This window comes from Siphateles boraxobius, unplaced genomic scaffold (genome assembly GCF_051911475.1).
Source record: "Siphateles boraxobius isolate OS27281-9 unplaced genomic scaffold, OSU_SipBor_1 22, whole genome shotgun sequence".
In the NCBI taxonomy this organism is placed as follows: domain Eukaryota; kingdom Metazoa; phylum Chordata; class Actinopteri; order Cypriniformes; family Leuciscidae; genus Siphateles; species Siphateles boraxobius.
Genome location: NW_027508833.1, coordinates 29,702,968 through 29,717,552, shown reverse-complemented (window position 1 = coordinate 29,717,552; position 14,585 = coordinate 29,702,968). Strand labels below are relative to the sequence as shown.

Genomic DNA, 14,585 nt, shown 5'->3' with positions numbered 1-14,585 from the left:
TGGGTTCATGACACCCTCCAGGATCCGTTATGCAAAGAACGTGATGTCATAAATGATAGGAAACCCAGCAACAGTGATGGTTAGCTTTTCCTCCATTTTCTCGGAACTAATGTTTTGGTAGGAACGAAAGTTTACATGGTATGTTTCTCTGGAATCAGCCAGCGCGGGGGACGTCTATATCCCGATTGGTTGCTGGCTCTGGCCGCTGCTTGCCGCTGAACTGCGTCATAGCTCATTACCATAAAGTTGAGCTACAGTAACACTTTGGGTGTGTGATGATCAAATCTAGTTATCTGCCTATTTAGACAACATTCGGGACGTGGCTATGATGGCAAACATGCTGTCTAGATAGCCAACAGAGTAGGTTTTCAAACACTTTCAAAGTATATAATGTGAGACCATAATTATACGGTTCGCGAGAATGTACGGTCTCTTACTTTTTGTCCACAGTGTTGCTAAATATTCGCGTAATTTCCATGAATGATAAGGGCATTTCAACCACAGGGAGACTAGACGTGAAAACATAGAATATTAAGTGAAAACAGAGGAATTGGGTCAGTAATATTATTAAGATTTAAGAAACAATGAATAAATTACTTATAAAGAAGGATCTGTACATTTACAACTGTGGCAATTTCAATTCCAACCATAACTCAGGGTCCCACTCTTTAATAAATACATTTCCATGTTTCTTCCATGTCATATTAGGTTTTTAACAATTAATTTATAGTTTGCTGGCATGGATTATATAGTTTGCATTATGGTTTATATTATACATTTAAATGCCATTGTTCAGGAAGGGCACATTAACATATATAAACTATAATATACTATAGGTGAAAAATTACATTGGCGCAGGTTAAGAGTGTAAGGGTCCTGAACTACATTTGAGAGGAGACATTAATGAATTTATAATTTTATTTCAGCTCTCTTAAAGCACATTTAATTAGTATATACACACTCACACAGAGTAAACACTGTGAGGCTTACAGTCCCAGAAGGTTGCTTCCAAAATCAAACACGGTCTAAATTTACTGAGAATATTCATCAAATATTATATATATATATATATATATATATATAGAGATAGAGAGAGAGAGAGAGAGAGAGAGAGAGAGAGAGAGAGAGAGAGAGAGAGAGAGAGGAGAGAGGTTAAATGTAGTTTTTCCACCATCGTAAATTAATCTCAGCTCTGAAAAAGGTTAAATTGTTGGCCTGAGTCCAGATCTAATGGTTTTACTCAGAAGAGTCCATAGACAGGTAGAAGTCGTTTTTCAGTCCATATTCTCCTCGACTTGCTGTGTGTGAACCTCTATGGTTTTGGCTGGGATGTAAGAGCCCATTCCTGCTGCCCGCTCTGCCTCAGCTTGTGTATACGGCTCTTCCCTCAGCTTTTTCAATCTTAAAAAAAATAAATATATATATATATATATATATATATATATATATTAGGAAGGAAGTCTAAACAACCAGGGATGCGTTATGGAGCTCTTACAATTAGTATCATTCAAATTCTAAATGGGGAAACCCAATTCATAATTTTATTCGAGTTATGTAGGTAAATGTATTTTATATATGATCCAAAGATTCAACATTAAGGATGAGAAGAGGAAAATGTTATCCCGGCTCTGCTCACCGTTTTTTATGAACTTTGGTCTTGAAATGCTCTTTCATGGTTTTCAAATCAACAAAATATCTCCTACAAAAAAGGAAGAAGAAAAAACATTTAAGATAAAAAAAACTGAATTTTATGGTGTGTGCGTGCTTTGTTTTCAGTGGTGTTGAGGTATGACTTACGCGCAGTGCAGACAGTAATGCTGGGCACTGCCTGTAACATCATAATCTACATCTTGTTTTAATAACTTAGCAGCATTTCCAGGGATCATGTCTGCATGGATCTGGTCAAGGTCCTTTGTCCTGCGCTTGGTCTTCCAAGTCTTGGCAATATGCTTCTTCTTGCCACTTTTGTGGTTTCCTACCTGTTTGGACTTACCCATGATCTGAAAACAAGAGAAAACAGTTTTTGAATTTCTGAAGTCAGCTTAGGGAGTTTTGAACTTCTCCAAAAGACAGTATCATTGAACTAAAAGATGTCATTACAACTAACTCTGCCATCTGAACCTCAAGTTGTTCCAAACTTGGAAGTCTATGGGGTCCATCAACTGTTTGGTTACTGGCATTCTTCAAAATATCTTTTTGTGTTCAGCCAAAGAAAGAAACTCATACAGGTTTGGAACAGTCTGAGGGCGAGTAAATGATGGCAGAATTTTCCTTTTTGGGTGAACTTAGGGCTGGGCGATATGGACCAAAAGTCATATCCCGATATATTTTGGCTGAATATCGATATACGATATATATCCCGATATTTTTTTCGCAAAGTGAGAGCAAATGTTCAGTCAAAGCCAAATATAGTCTTCACTGCATAAATTATACATTGATTCGTATTAAAGCTACTATTAAAGTTTTCATTCAAGAGCAGTGAGTGATTTCCTCTGTGTTTTTGTTGTTTTATTAACATTAAATAGATAGTTCTCCCAAAAATTTTAATTGTCATCATTTACTCTCTCAAGTTGTTTTAAACCTGAATAAGTTTCTTTGTTCTGTTGAAGTTAATTGTAAGAATGTGGGTAACTAAACAGTTGATGTACCCCAGTGATTTCCATAGTATATTTTCCCTATGGAAGTCAATGGGGACCCACATTCTTCAAAATATCTTATTTTGTGTTCAGCACAAGAAATAAATTAATACAGGTTTGGAACAACATTACAGTGAATAAATAATGACAGAATTTTTATTTTTGGGCGAACTATCCCTTTAAGGACAAGCAGCTGCATGTTTACTACAAGGGGTACTGTCTCTTTAAGACCTGTACGCGACGCGTCTATACACGCATTTGGCAAGCAGATTTCTCTAAATTTTCTCGGTTTGCTTTCAGTTTAGACATAACCAACTTTCCTTATGTAAACTTGTGTGTATTTGAGAGTATTAGCAAAATAAGACTCGAAAGATAACACAGTCCAGTAACCAGGCGCTGTCTGTTAAACAGGCTTTTAGTAAATGTGCGGGTGCATGTGGTTGTTCGCGCTCAGTAAAGCGCATGTTAGAACAGCGTATCAGCAGTGAATGACATGTTTAACCGGCAAGGCTAAGCAAATGCAAATAATGAACTTTTGTGAACTCACTGAGCTGATGTGTCCCTGTTCCTCTGTGTTAATATTTGATGTGAGTATTTGTCGCGTTGTACACTAATGCTGTTGAGACGGAGGCGCCAGAACTGCTACTGATAGAATGCACAATATACTATATATTTCTACAAAAGCAGTCAGCAGCTTGCTTGGAGCAAGGATCATAGCGCAAATTTGAACTATATCGATATATGCGATATGGTCTAATTCCATATCACATTTAAAAATATATCGATATTTTTTTTATATCGATATATAGCCCAGCCCTAGGTGAACTATCCCTTTAAACTGTCAACAGAAAAGTTGAGCCATCAAATGTCAGAGGAACACATCTAAAAAAAACAACAGCTACAATTTAAGCTCCTGTCTGAAAATTAGCAGAATGGGGTCTTTCCTGAAAGAGAAAACAGTTCGTATGACAGTGGTATATCACTCACAAAGAACAGCCAATCAAATACATTTAACAAAAACATCCAGTCAAAACATCTTTACATGCTTTCTATCTCGCAATAAGTGCATTTTCATCAAGTTGTCATTTTGAATTATGGATCTGTAAAGCATAAGTGATGAAGATATATAATTATTACTTTACTCACGTTAACACGCAGCTGCCTCACCGTACACACGTTGGACACCCGCTCGAACAACTTCCGGGTCGGCAAGCGCACTCGTGTTATGTGCGCGTTCACCTCTAGAGGGCAGTACAGACAGCACACGACTCAAAGCAGTCAGACGAAGCAGAGTTGTTGCGTCGTTGCTATGGAGGTGTCAAGAGTTTTTAGTAAAGCATTTACTAAAACCAATTAAATACAACATCATGTCTGGTAAATATAGTCATAATATATAACTTAATACCGCAATAAATATTCTGAATATAAATGCTTGTTACTTGCTGAACAACTTAGTTTTTTTTTTTGCTTTTACTTCAAGATTATACAAGTCTTATTTATTTAACTTTGCTACTCTTTGTTGCAGAGACTACAACACTTAAAATCTCTTACATTTTTCCAAATGGAGACAAATATGGTGAGTTAGCTGTCAGCTTTTGACGTGTCTGTGATTTTTCACTATTATTTCATTAATCACATTAAAAAGATGTCTGTTTGTGTGTTGTGATTAGAGGGCGAGTGCTCTCGTACTTCAGATGGTGTGGTTATAAGGAAAGGGTCTGGCACACAGTCATCAGCCTCTGGACTTACGTACACTGGAGAATGGGCCAATGATAAGGTCTCTCTCTCTCTCTCTTTGTGTGTGTGTGTGTGTGTGTGTGTGTGTGTGTGTGTGTGTGTGTGTGTGTGTGTGTGTGTGTGTGTATGTGTGTGTGTGTGTGTGATATGATATGATTTTTTTTTTAATTTAATAAGTGAAACAGTCACATGTGCGCTAAAGCTCTGTGCTGGACTGAAAGTCAGTCATACTGGACAGACATACTGGAGGTTCAGTAATATTATTTCCTTTCACTATTATGTATGCTTTTATCTCAATTTTGAGTTATTATGCAGCACAGGTCATTAAATGTAAATTAAAATCTAAAAGTGAAATAAAATGTGATTTTAGTAATTAAGTCTTGGTTGCTGTTGTTGTGGCCAGCAGATGAATGGCAGAGGAACTCTTACACACCCATCAGGGGCAATTTACAGTGGCCTGTTCAGAGACAACATGTATCATGGCAAAGGAACTTACAGATTTCCTGATGGGACAAAATACACTGGAAACTTCCACAACAACAGGTGAAACAATATAAAATCAGTCCTTGGTCTCAATGACAACCTGGTTTTATTTGCAAACATATGCAAAAAAAACTTATGATTTTCATATGATTTTATATATATATATATATATATATATATTTTTTTTTTTTTCAGATTAGAAGGTGATGGGGATTTCACAGATTCACAAGGACTTGTGTGGACTGGGATGTTCCATAATAAAGCAGCACTGGGGCTGAAGCTCAAAGTCAACATGTGACATGCACAGATACACACTTAAATGAATAAGAAACCCTTCATTTTCTGTCCCTTTTCTGAATTAGATAGTACTCACTAAAGAGTGCTTTATTTTTATTTATTTTTTATTTAATCACTGGATCAAGCTCAACTTTAAAAGATATTTTGAAGTACTGCATGAATTATCAAATAGTGATAGTACAATATGAGCATCTTTTCAAGACTATAAAGAGAGTCAACTTGAGGCAAATCGCTTGCAATTAACGCCTGTGAAACTACTGAGAGAGATCTAAGATACACAGTGATGCATTACCACAGCCAGCACCCCTGAGGCATTGGTGTGATCTGTTACACAGATGAAATGACTTCAGTTCCAGCAGCATCCACTGAAGATCAAGAACACATGTTCTTACACACTGCACTTCAGAAAGAATCATGACTTTGTTTTGTGCGAGGAATGTGACTCTCTGTGTATAGCCATTGGTGGAGTGCATCTCCAAAATACACGAGCATGCACAAGCAGCTGAGCTCATGACTGCGGTGAGAAGTCAGGAGTTGTGTAAGAGCGTGAAGCTCAATTTCCTGTCCTCTGGAGTGAGAACGTGTTTACTGTGAATCAGGACAGTTCAATCCTGCTCCTAGAGATCTACCGCCCTGCAGGCCACTAATCCTGCTTTAAATAAACCTGAAGCTCCAGTGCATTTGAATAGACTTTAAACTGAATAACTTTTTTTTCTTGTTTGTTTCATTGCTATACCCAATTTAACTTGGTATGACTCAATGTTCACTTCTGAGTTTATGACAATAATTTTCTGGGTGTTTTTGCTATGTCTAGCGGATCCTTTCCAGAGCTCATACAGAGTTCATTGTAAAATGGAAAATTGGTCTTAAATGTTGAAGAGGAAATTAAATCGTCCGATTTTGAGCCATAAAAATTCTAACAGCCATCTCTATCATTCTCCCTCTCTCCCTTCATCCATCCACTTACTGTAAAACAAGGCCTCTTTTTGTCTTCGACTTCATCAGACTCACATGTTTCAAAGAGGAGGGGAAGAGATAGGTGGGACAGATGAGAAAGAAAGAAAAGTGATAGAAAGACAAAAGCCACAGAGTCAGAGAGCTCTCATGTCATTTCTAACAATTTCTTAACAGAAGTGTGAAATTTCATCAGCTTGTAAAATTATTAGTTTGAATAAAGAAACTCGACTAGGATCCAAACCACAGGATCTGAAACAACAATCCTGGATTTGCACCTGGAAGACCGTCAGATCATGGAGAATGGCAAAATAGAGGGTAAACAATATTTTCTTTTAAATCGGAAGAAATGCTTAGATCTTCCATCATGCTTCTTTATTTGCATAAATAAATGATCATTAACAATGACGTCCACTTCAGAGTTCAAATAATGGCTACTCTTGTATAGGTGCATGTTTCTGTCAGCTTCAGTATGATACAGTTTATGTTTCTGTATGAAGTATATGTTTGTGTGTTCTTGCAGGTACAGGTAATGCCATAGATGCTATAGACCTTCAGGTAATCTAAATTGCCCTCTCTCTTACTCTAAATAGATTAAGAAATTGAGAGAACATACATTTTCAATTTGCTACACACTTGTTTTAAGTACATTGTTTAAATAATTGCTAATTCTAATCACAAGCACACAGATAACAGCTGTTAAGAAAGTAAAAGTCATTGAAACAACGCATTGCTAATAGGAAGAGTGTGACTGAACTCAAGTTTGACTCTCCCTAATGTTAATCCTGTTTAACCTTAATCTCTTTTTTCCTTCTGTCTTCTCTGGTTTTGTCTCTTATCAGTCCTGGTGACCTCTGACTCCTTGTTTCAGTTGCAGGCAATGTGGGTGGAGCTAAAATCTGGAGTTGGAAGCGTGGTCGAAGATTTTGTCACCCTACGGCAAACCTACAGCCGACTGGAGGAGAAGGTCTCCACCTATCAGCAAGAAACTAATGACAAGATCCTGTCTCTCAGAAACACACTTAACACATTACAGGTTCTAACACACATATTATGTGAATTAAGACAAGTGGATAAGCACACTACCTTTCAAATTTTGGGTCAGTAAGATTCTTTAAAAAAAGAAATTAATACTTTTATTCAGTAAGGATGTATTTAGTTGATAAAAACCTTCTGAACTTTCTATTCATCAAAGATGAAAGAAGTCTCACTGTTTTCACAAAAGTGTTAAGCATCCCAACTGTTTTTACCATTGATAATTATAAGAAATGTTTTTTGAGTGCCAAGTCAGCATATTAGAATGATTTCTGAAGTATCATGTGACACTATTGGCTGCTGAAAACTCAATTTTGCCATCACAGGAATACATTACATTTAAAAATATATTCAAATAGAAACCAGTTATTTTAAATTGTAATAGTATTTCACAATATAACTGTTTTTAGTCTATTTTTGGTCAAATAAATGCAGCCTTGGTAAGACTTAAAAAACATTAAAAAATGTACCAAACCATTGTACCAAAAAATGTACCAACTTTTGAATGGTAGTGTAGTTTATGTACAAATTAAATTAATATATATTTTTAATGAATTAAATGATATTAAAATAGTCAAAATATATTGCAGTGCTTTTCTAGAATAATTTATATATATATATATATATATATATATATATATATATATATATATGTCTGTGTGTTTTTTCTCTACTTTTAATTTAAAAATGTTGCTTATGTTTTGGTTATATTGTCTTTTTTTATTTTGTGTGTTTGCAGGAAGACATAAGTACAGTTCAAACGCAGCTCTCTGAGGTCCGGAGCAACCAAAAAGACCAACAGAGGGACCTGGACCTCATGCAGAGCACACAACACAGGTCTTACATAGTGTCTGTTAAATTGCTTAATATTCTTTTACAATTTATGCTACAGTATATTAAACATTAAATTAAAAAAATTCAGCAAGCTTGGCTTTCAACCTGCATTCAAAATATACATGCTGGATCATTGACAGGAAAGGCTCAAGGGGGGAGGGGTCATTGGATGGCCACGCCTCTCCGAACAGCCAAACAGAACTCAGTCTCATTCAGCATTACATCAGTAGCCTGTCAGCCAATCCGAGTGAGTATAACAATTTAGAGACAGATGTCTAATGAATGATTTTTTGCTCTATAAACACGCGTCTAACAACCATGAGCTATAGCTGGAAATGATTGCATGATAGTGTATAAGAGGACTACAGCATGTGTTTGTTTGTTTGTTTGTTTAGACTCTTATTCTGAGCATGACGGTCAAAAAAATTCTCCAATTTGGAGGGAGAAAAAAAACAGCCGAGATCTGAAAGAACCAAACAACTCTGCTAAAAGTGAGTGAATTATAGTGGAATAGAAGTGAAAGTGCTTCTATTTTGCATTTGTCATAACAATAATAGAAGTGAAAAGAACAGAAAAATTAAGAGTTTTAAAATCCTGTCTTTTTTCAGCTCAGAGGCAGACGGCAGCGCTGGAGATTTTGGAGTCTGAAAGAGTGTATGTGTCGTATCTCTCACTCCTGTTAAAGGCCAACATCAGTTTTAACGGCTCAGAGAACCTCAACGTCAAAGATAAACGGTAACTATGTATCACTCTCACACATATAGCATCATCTCAGAGTCAAAAAATGGCCCAATTGATCAGAATTCACCCGACAAAAGTATGCAGATCATCACACAAAGTGCAATTAGACAACAACAGTGCTTAACAGACTCTAAATGTAATGTCTATTATGAAACAGGATAGTATAAAGCAGGTTTTGGTACTCAACACACACACAACTACATGTTTTCTTGTCTCATCTGTTGTTGATTATAGTATTGACACATTTGATGTAAAACACTGTTTTGAGGCACATCATGCAGCTGTATTATTCTCTTTTTTCTCTCTCAGGCCTTTCCCTCCCTCTCTGCGTTTCTTGATTCAGCAGCATCTGGAACTCCTGCACCTTCTCCAGGAGAGAGTTCTTAAGAGCCACTGGCAAGGCATCATGGGAGATGTATTTTTAAGGCTCACCAGCAAAGAAGTAAAATATTATAATGAGGGAAAATGAGCTCCATTTACCATCCTACCTTCTCCTATAGTCCACTATGTAATATCAAATGTGTGCTTTGCAGAGTGACTTTCTGGACCATTATGGATCGTATCTACGGGAGTTGCCAGAATGTTTGACGGTTGTAAGTCTGTTTTCCTCTTCAAAATCAGCCAGCTTACTGGAGGTATGTATACATACACAATTTTTATATTTAATAAATACAAAATTAAAAAGACTTAACCCTTCATATTTTTAAAGATCCTGATATTTGAGGCACATATGTAGAGGCAGATTTAATACTATTATGTCAGAGAAATTACATTTACATTATATTTAGGTTTTACTAGCTGTCGGGTTGATTTAGTCATGTTAAATAATATTAACATTAATGGTAATAATGATTACAAAAATAAATAAATAATAAAAATTATATTAATTTTAATTATTATATTATATTAATTCAATTATATTTATCATTGAGAATAAATATATAATAATTAATGTTTATTTAATATTTAATAATTAAAAATTTGTTATAATAGAACAATGATAAAAAAAAAGTTTATATACATAGAGGTAATTTTTGTTTATGGTTCCGTTTGCTTTGCAATTTGATGTTCTCTAACTGTCGTAGACTGTCAGCTTTATATTACTGGTAAAAAAAAAAAGTCCAAGGATTGCAGTAAATTAATCTGGATTTTACCACTCATAAGGAAATATAGATATATGCTCATGTATCTTAGATGTTTGTATTGGCTCTATATTTACATAATTTGATATACGTATTGTCCTGTGTATATTTTGTCTCATTTATTTGTTTTGTGTAATTTTCTTGTCATTCAACCTGCTGTATAACTGACCAGTCTACCTTTTTATTTATTTAGTTGCTTTTGTTTTGATTTCCACTTACTGTTGCATGGCTGATTGTTTGTCTACTTCGTTTTGTATGTTAAAAGATGAGACAATAATAAAAAATTGATTTAAAAAATAGAATTTTTTTTTTTTTTTTACTAAAACCAGAACATTTAGAATGGATGTTACCATGAAACACGTTTAGTTTACCTGGCAAAAATGTAGATGAATCTACACGACTGCTTTCTGATTTGCTGTATATATATTCAAATCCAGAGTGACATCACAGGGGATGAGGCACGTCCATCGCTGCACTCTCTGCTTTTACAGCCTGTCCAACGTATCCCAGAATACCATACACTCCTGCAGGTAATCAGACTCATCTTTATTGTCATACTAACAACATTCTATGTTTATAGGTTGTGCATGTTTGATGAAGTGACACTTGTGAAATCACCTTGGTCAAGTATTGCTACATAAAAACTGTCCAATCAAGAAAATGCATGCTGTATGTATGTGTCCATTTGTATTTCATGTGTTTTACAGAGTCTTCTACAGCAGACAGAGTCAGAGCATCCGGACTATTACCTGTTACTTGTGTCTGTGCAACAACTCCGATCTTTCATGACCCAGTACAGCCATTTACTACAGCACAACCAGGAGCTTCTGCATGACCACAGTCATTCCCTGCGTGAACACACACAAAACCTGTGTACACACCAACAGGAGCGCCCCTCACACACCCGAAAGGAGCTAAGCAGGTAAGTGCAAAAGAACAAATATGTGTGTTATTGTGTTATAAGACTTACTGGCTCTTTTTTTTTCATGTCAGGTCTACAGTGAGACAGCTGTATAAAGTCGACTATGAGAAAAATTACAGCAGTAACAGTGCACAAAAGTGAGTACATAGACGCACCAACCACTAGATATTACAAAATGATCTCTGTGAATTTGTGGGTTTCTTCAACTTCAGACCCTTTATTTTACCATGCCTTCATTCATTTGGTACTTTTCAAATGCCATTTATGAAAAGATTAGATTTTTTTAGTGAATATATATAAGCTTTTTTAATTATAAATCTAATAATCCTAATAAAAAAATGAATCATATTTAAAACTATGATAATTTCAACAAAGAGTAAAACGAATATAAACTATTGTAAGTTAGTTAGAGTCTAACTGAAGAGTGTGTTTGAGAGGACATTGACTACCGTTGAAAAACAATAAATAACAAAATAATGTTACCAATCCCAAACTTTTGAACAGTATGGTATGTATGGAAGCTTATTTTCACCAATGAATTAAAAAAGGGACCTTTTCTCTCGCAATTGACTTTTTTTCTCAGAATTGTGTGTTTAAATCTCACAAGAAGATATAGACAAAAGATATAAACTAGCAATTCTGACTTTTTGTTTTTAAAGTTATAACGTCAGAATTGTGAGACATATACTCGGAGTTGGGAGTTATAAACTCAAAATCACAAGTTATAAAGTCAGTTGTGAGATAAAAAAATTGCAATTACATTTTAATTTTAGTTACGCAATTACATCTCAAATAATGAGAAAAGGTGCCTGTAATTGAAGAAACACACTTATACATTTCCAATTTGTCTTTCTTTGTAAGTGATCCCTCTCGACGTAACAGACGCTTCCCTGACTATGAAGTGATGCCCTATCACTATGATCCAGAAATCCCGTCCCCTGTCTCCTTCCTGTCCGACTCTGACTCTCGCCACAAAGCTGTCTCAGTTCCTCTGCGCAGCATCCCAGAGACGGAAGGAGCAGGATCTGCCCTCACTGACGCTCTGGGTACACTCTTTCCCTACGGAACCGGAGACCACCGCTGCTCAAGTCCATCTCATTCCTCGGACTCCAGCATTGATATTGCCTTTGTGCACTGTAGTCCTTCCAATAGTCCACCTCGACAATCCCACAGTAGGGGGCGAAGTGCTGGGGGTGTGGTTTATAGGCCCAACAGGGCCTGTGTGTCACCTGAGTCTGCAGACATTGTGAGACCACGTCCTCTACAGGCAGTGCAGAGAAAGAGCAAATCACTGAATGGCCTGCAAATGGACAGTATTGATAGCCACACCCACCAGACAAAAAATCCTGCCCACCCGAGGCTGGAGCGTCAGTCAAGTGGCAAATTAAGACTAAGATCCAGCAGTCCAAAGCACAGATTCGAGACACACACTGACACAGAGGAGCAGCCACGGCTAGTAAATCAAAAGGTACACACTCACACACATTTACATATTAACACTCAAACACACACTTGTATAATTGACAATTAGTGGTAACTAGCAAGCCCTAATTACCACTAAAAATCCTTCAGAACACCTTAGTAAACAACGTCATGTCAACCATAAATATACATACATAGATGCCTCATTAGCGGCTGTTTCTATGGGCTGCTATACGTACGCCGTCCGCCATATTGGAACAGTCAAAGCCGGTCCGTGAACATTCGAGAGCAAGTTGACTGAGCGTCTGCAAACGTAGACGCATGTACAAATATCTGAAATAGACTTCAGCGGTTGATTTAGCCAAACTAACACAATACAAAAAAGATGGAAGCGTCAGCTAGTAAAAACATTAAAAAGTACCATGATAGTTAAAACCTGTAATATTGAGTTACATAATACATGTAAAAATTCTTACTGTGAGTGACGACATGCTGACCGTTCCAAGATGGCGGGCGTGCCGACGTGTCTTTAGCGGTCAATGTGGTATCTATGTATTCATATCTATATTTTAAGCACACACAAAAGCGAAGCAATAGATATGCGTTTAAAAAAAACACCTTAGCAAGCAACATTGTAGTAACCCCGACAAAACCCTAAAATTGTCCATAAATTAAATTTAAATGTTATTTGAAATAGTATGCTTTTTTTAAACTGCAAGTGTGTGAAAGCTCATTCTACTTGTTCCTCAGGATCCTAGAAGCCTGGTGTGGGAGGAGCTCAATTTGAGGGGTGTGTCTGATGACTATGACCACACCCCCTTGAGTGAACGTGGTAGGAAAGAAGGAAAAGGGTTTAGGAATTCCTTCAAAAAGCTTTTTAAGAAGAAGTGAGTTCATAAGAATAGACACACGGATGCTTTGCTATTACATATAGTACTCGCACTTAAAGCCATGATACTTTGTATGTGTGTCTCAGGTCTAGTGGTGACGCAAAGGAGAAGACAACAGTAAAAGCTGATTGTCAGAGCAGTGGAGATCTGGAGTCCACCAAAGCCCCTCATGTAGGAGACATTGACAGAGGAACTGCTGTTTAAACGGTTTTAGAGGTTAAAACTAGAGGTTCCCAACTGTTTTTTGACCCAACACACTTTTTTGGTTTTAAGTGTTTGGTCTCTAAATATCTCTTGAATGTCGGGGTTTTTTTCATGCTTTCGGCAACCAGCAATTGTGGTCAGCACAATGTTTATTCTAGTTGCAATTGAACCAGTTTAACATGGGTTTCTTTTGTGGTTTATTACACATAAGTATTCCAAATAAAAGTTAAATTTGCGTCAAAATACTGGAATGGTGGAAGCAAAACCTTGTGTTTTCTCCTCCCTTTTAGGATTGTTAGAATAGACCTGCAAGGCTATGGCACATTTTTTGGTCATAACACCAGTTGAAAACCACTGTATTTCTCACAAACACACACTCATCCCCCCCCCCCCCCCCCCGCTGACAGGATGTAAAACTATATGTGATAAAATGATCAATTATATAACTATTTAATAACTCTTATTTAACTTAATTACAATAATTACTCATAACTAAAAATGTTATAAACGTTGTATACTTTCCACAAAAAAGTCACATGTACATACATTTGAATGCAATGTAAATGGTAACAATTAAAATAAAGTACAAATAGTAATATTTTAAGATAAAAATGTATTCTTCAGTATAAATGTGTGTGTACAGTCCTAGTCATAATTATTGGCAACCTTGGTAAATATGAACAAAGAAGCCTGTGAAAATAAATCTGCATTAATTATTTTGATCACAAAATCTCATCATCTATCGTTTTATTGAAGTAAAAGAATTTAAAATGAGAACATTTCTTTATGAAATAAATGTTTTTTTCTCCAATACATGTTGGCCACAATTAATGCCACAGTCTTATTCAATACTTTTTGCAACCTCCTTTTGCTAAGATGAGCCTAATGAGTTTGTAGAACACCTGACGACAAGAGATCATAGACCATTCTTCCATAAAGAATCTCTCCAGAACCTTCAAATTTCCAGGTCCATGCTGGTTTCTCTTCTCTTCAGTTTTCTATAGGGTTCAGGTCAGGGGACTGGGCTAGCAGAACCTTCATTTTTGTGTTGATTTTGTTGTCTGTTTTGGATCATTGTCTCGATAAAAGATCCAGCCACGGCCTATTATAAGATTTCTAGCAGATACGGTCAGGTTTTGATTTTTTAATTATCTTTTGATATTTGATAGAATCCATGATGTATGTGAACAAGATGTCCAGGACCTTCAGCAGACACAATTTCAATAGGCCAATAGGCCCACAATTTCAAAGATCCAGCAGAATATTTAAAGGGATAGTTCACCCGAGA

The 14,585-nt window shown here is 36.3% G+C and overlaps 3 protein-coding genes across 4 annotated transcripts; 2 read left to right on the top strand and 1 right to left on the bottom strand.

Annotated features, from left to right (window-relative positions):
* Positions 1–1,054: 1,054 nt before the first annotated feature.
* On the bottom strand, positions 1,055–3,886 carry znf593 (zinc finger protein 593). The gene is made up of 4 exons (XM_077239544.1): positions 3,783–3,886; positions 1,798–2,000; positions 1,637–1,699; positions 1,055–1,401 (listed from the first exon to the last, which is right to left on the bottom strand). The coding sequence occupies exons 2-4, from the start codon at positions 1,995–1,997 to the stop codon at positions 1,275–1,277; spliced, it is 390 nt and encodes a 129-aa protein (XP_077095659.1). The 5' UTR covers positions 1,998–2,000; positions 3,783–3,886; the 3' UTR covers positions 1,055–1,274.
* Positions 3,887–3,892: 6 nt separating this feature from the next.
* Positions 3,893–6,067, top strand: morn2 (MORN repeat containing 2). 2 transcript variants are annotated; one of them, XM_077239543.1, is made up of 5 exons: positions 3,893–4,010; positions 4,162–4,212; positions 4,307–4,413; positions 4,780–4,916; positions 5,052–6,067. In XM_077239543.1, exons 1-5 carry the CDS (start codon positions 4,004–4,006, stop codon positions 5,152–5,154), a joined length of 405 nt encoding a protein of 134 aa, XP_077095658.1. In that variant the 5' UTR covers positions 3,893–4,003; the 3' UTR covers positions 5,155–6,067. The 2 variants fall into 2 exon arrangements, with proteins under 2 accessions (XP_077095658.1, XP_077095657.1); XM_077239542.1 differs by having other exon boundaries at positions 3,923–4,010; positions 4,777–4,916.
* Positions 6,068–6,199: 132 nt separating this feature from the next.
* On the top strand, positions 6,200–14,125 carry arhgef33 (Rho guanine nucleotide exchange factor (GEF) 33). The gene is made up of 15 exons (XM_077239541.1): positions 6,200–6,425; positions 6,631–6,665; positions 6,979–7,143; positions 7,882–7,979; positions 8,117–8,223; positions 8,372–8,467; positions 8,585–8,711; positions 9,027–9,159; positions 9,251–9,352; positions 10,297–10,389; positions 10,567–10,781; positions 10,853–10,918; positions 11,643–12,249; positions 12,954–13,090; positions 13,180–14,125. The coding sequence occupies exons 1-15, from the start codon at positions 6,404–6,406 to the stop codon at positions 13,295–13,297; spliced, it is 2,121 nt and encodes a 706-aa protein (XP_077095656.1). The 5' UTR covers positions 6,200–6,403; the 3' UTR covers positions 13,298–14,125.
* Positions 14,126–14,585: the final 460 nt, after the last annotated feature.

Coding starts and splice junctions, on each gene's coding strand:
- morn2 (XM_077239542.1), top strand. Junction 4,213..4,306: donor TCCAAATGGAGACAAATATG/GTGAGTTAGCTG, acceptor TGTTGTGATTAG/AGGGCGAGTGCTCTCGTACT. Junction 4,917..5,051: donor GGAAACTTCCACAACAACAG/GTGAAACAATAT, acceptor TTTTTTTTTCAG/ATTAGAAGGTGATGGGGATT.
- znf593 (XM_077239544.1), bottom strand. CDS start 1,997: ATGGGTAAGTCCAAACAGGTAGGAAACCACAAAAGTGGCAAGAAGAAG. Junction 1,700..1,797: donor CATTACTGTCTGCACTGCGC/GTAAGTCATACC, acceptor CCTTTTTTGTAG/GAGATATTTTGTTGATTTGA. Junction 1,402..1,636: donor ACCAAAGTTCATAAAAAACG/GTGAGCAGAGCC, acceptor ATTTTTTTTAAG/ATTGAAAAAGCTGAGGGAAG.
- arhgef33 (XM_077239541.1), top strand. CDS start 6,404: ATGGAGAATGGCAAAATAGAGG. Junction 6,666..6,978: donor TAGATGCTATAGACCTTCAG/GTAATCTAAATT, acceptor TCCTTGTTTCAG/TTGCAGGCAATGTGGGTGGA. Junction 8,712..9,026: donor CTCAACGTCAAAGATAAACG/GTAACTATGTAT, acceptor TTTCTCTCTCAG/GCCTTTCCCTCCCTCTCTGC.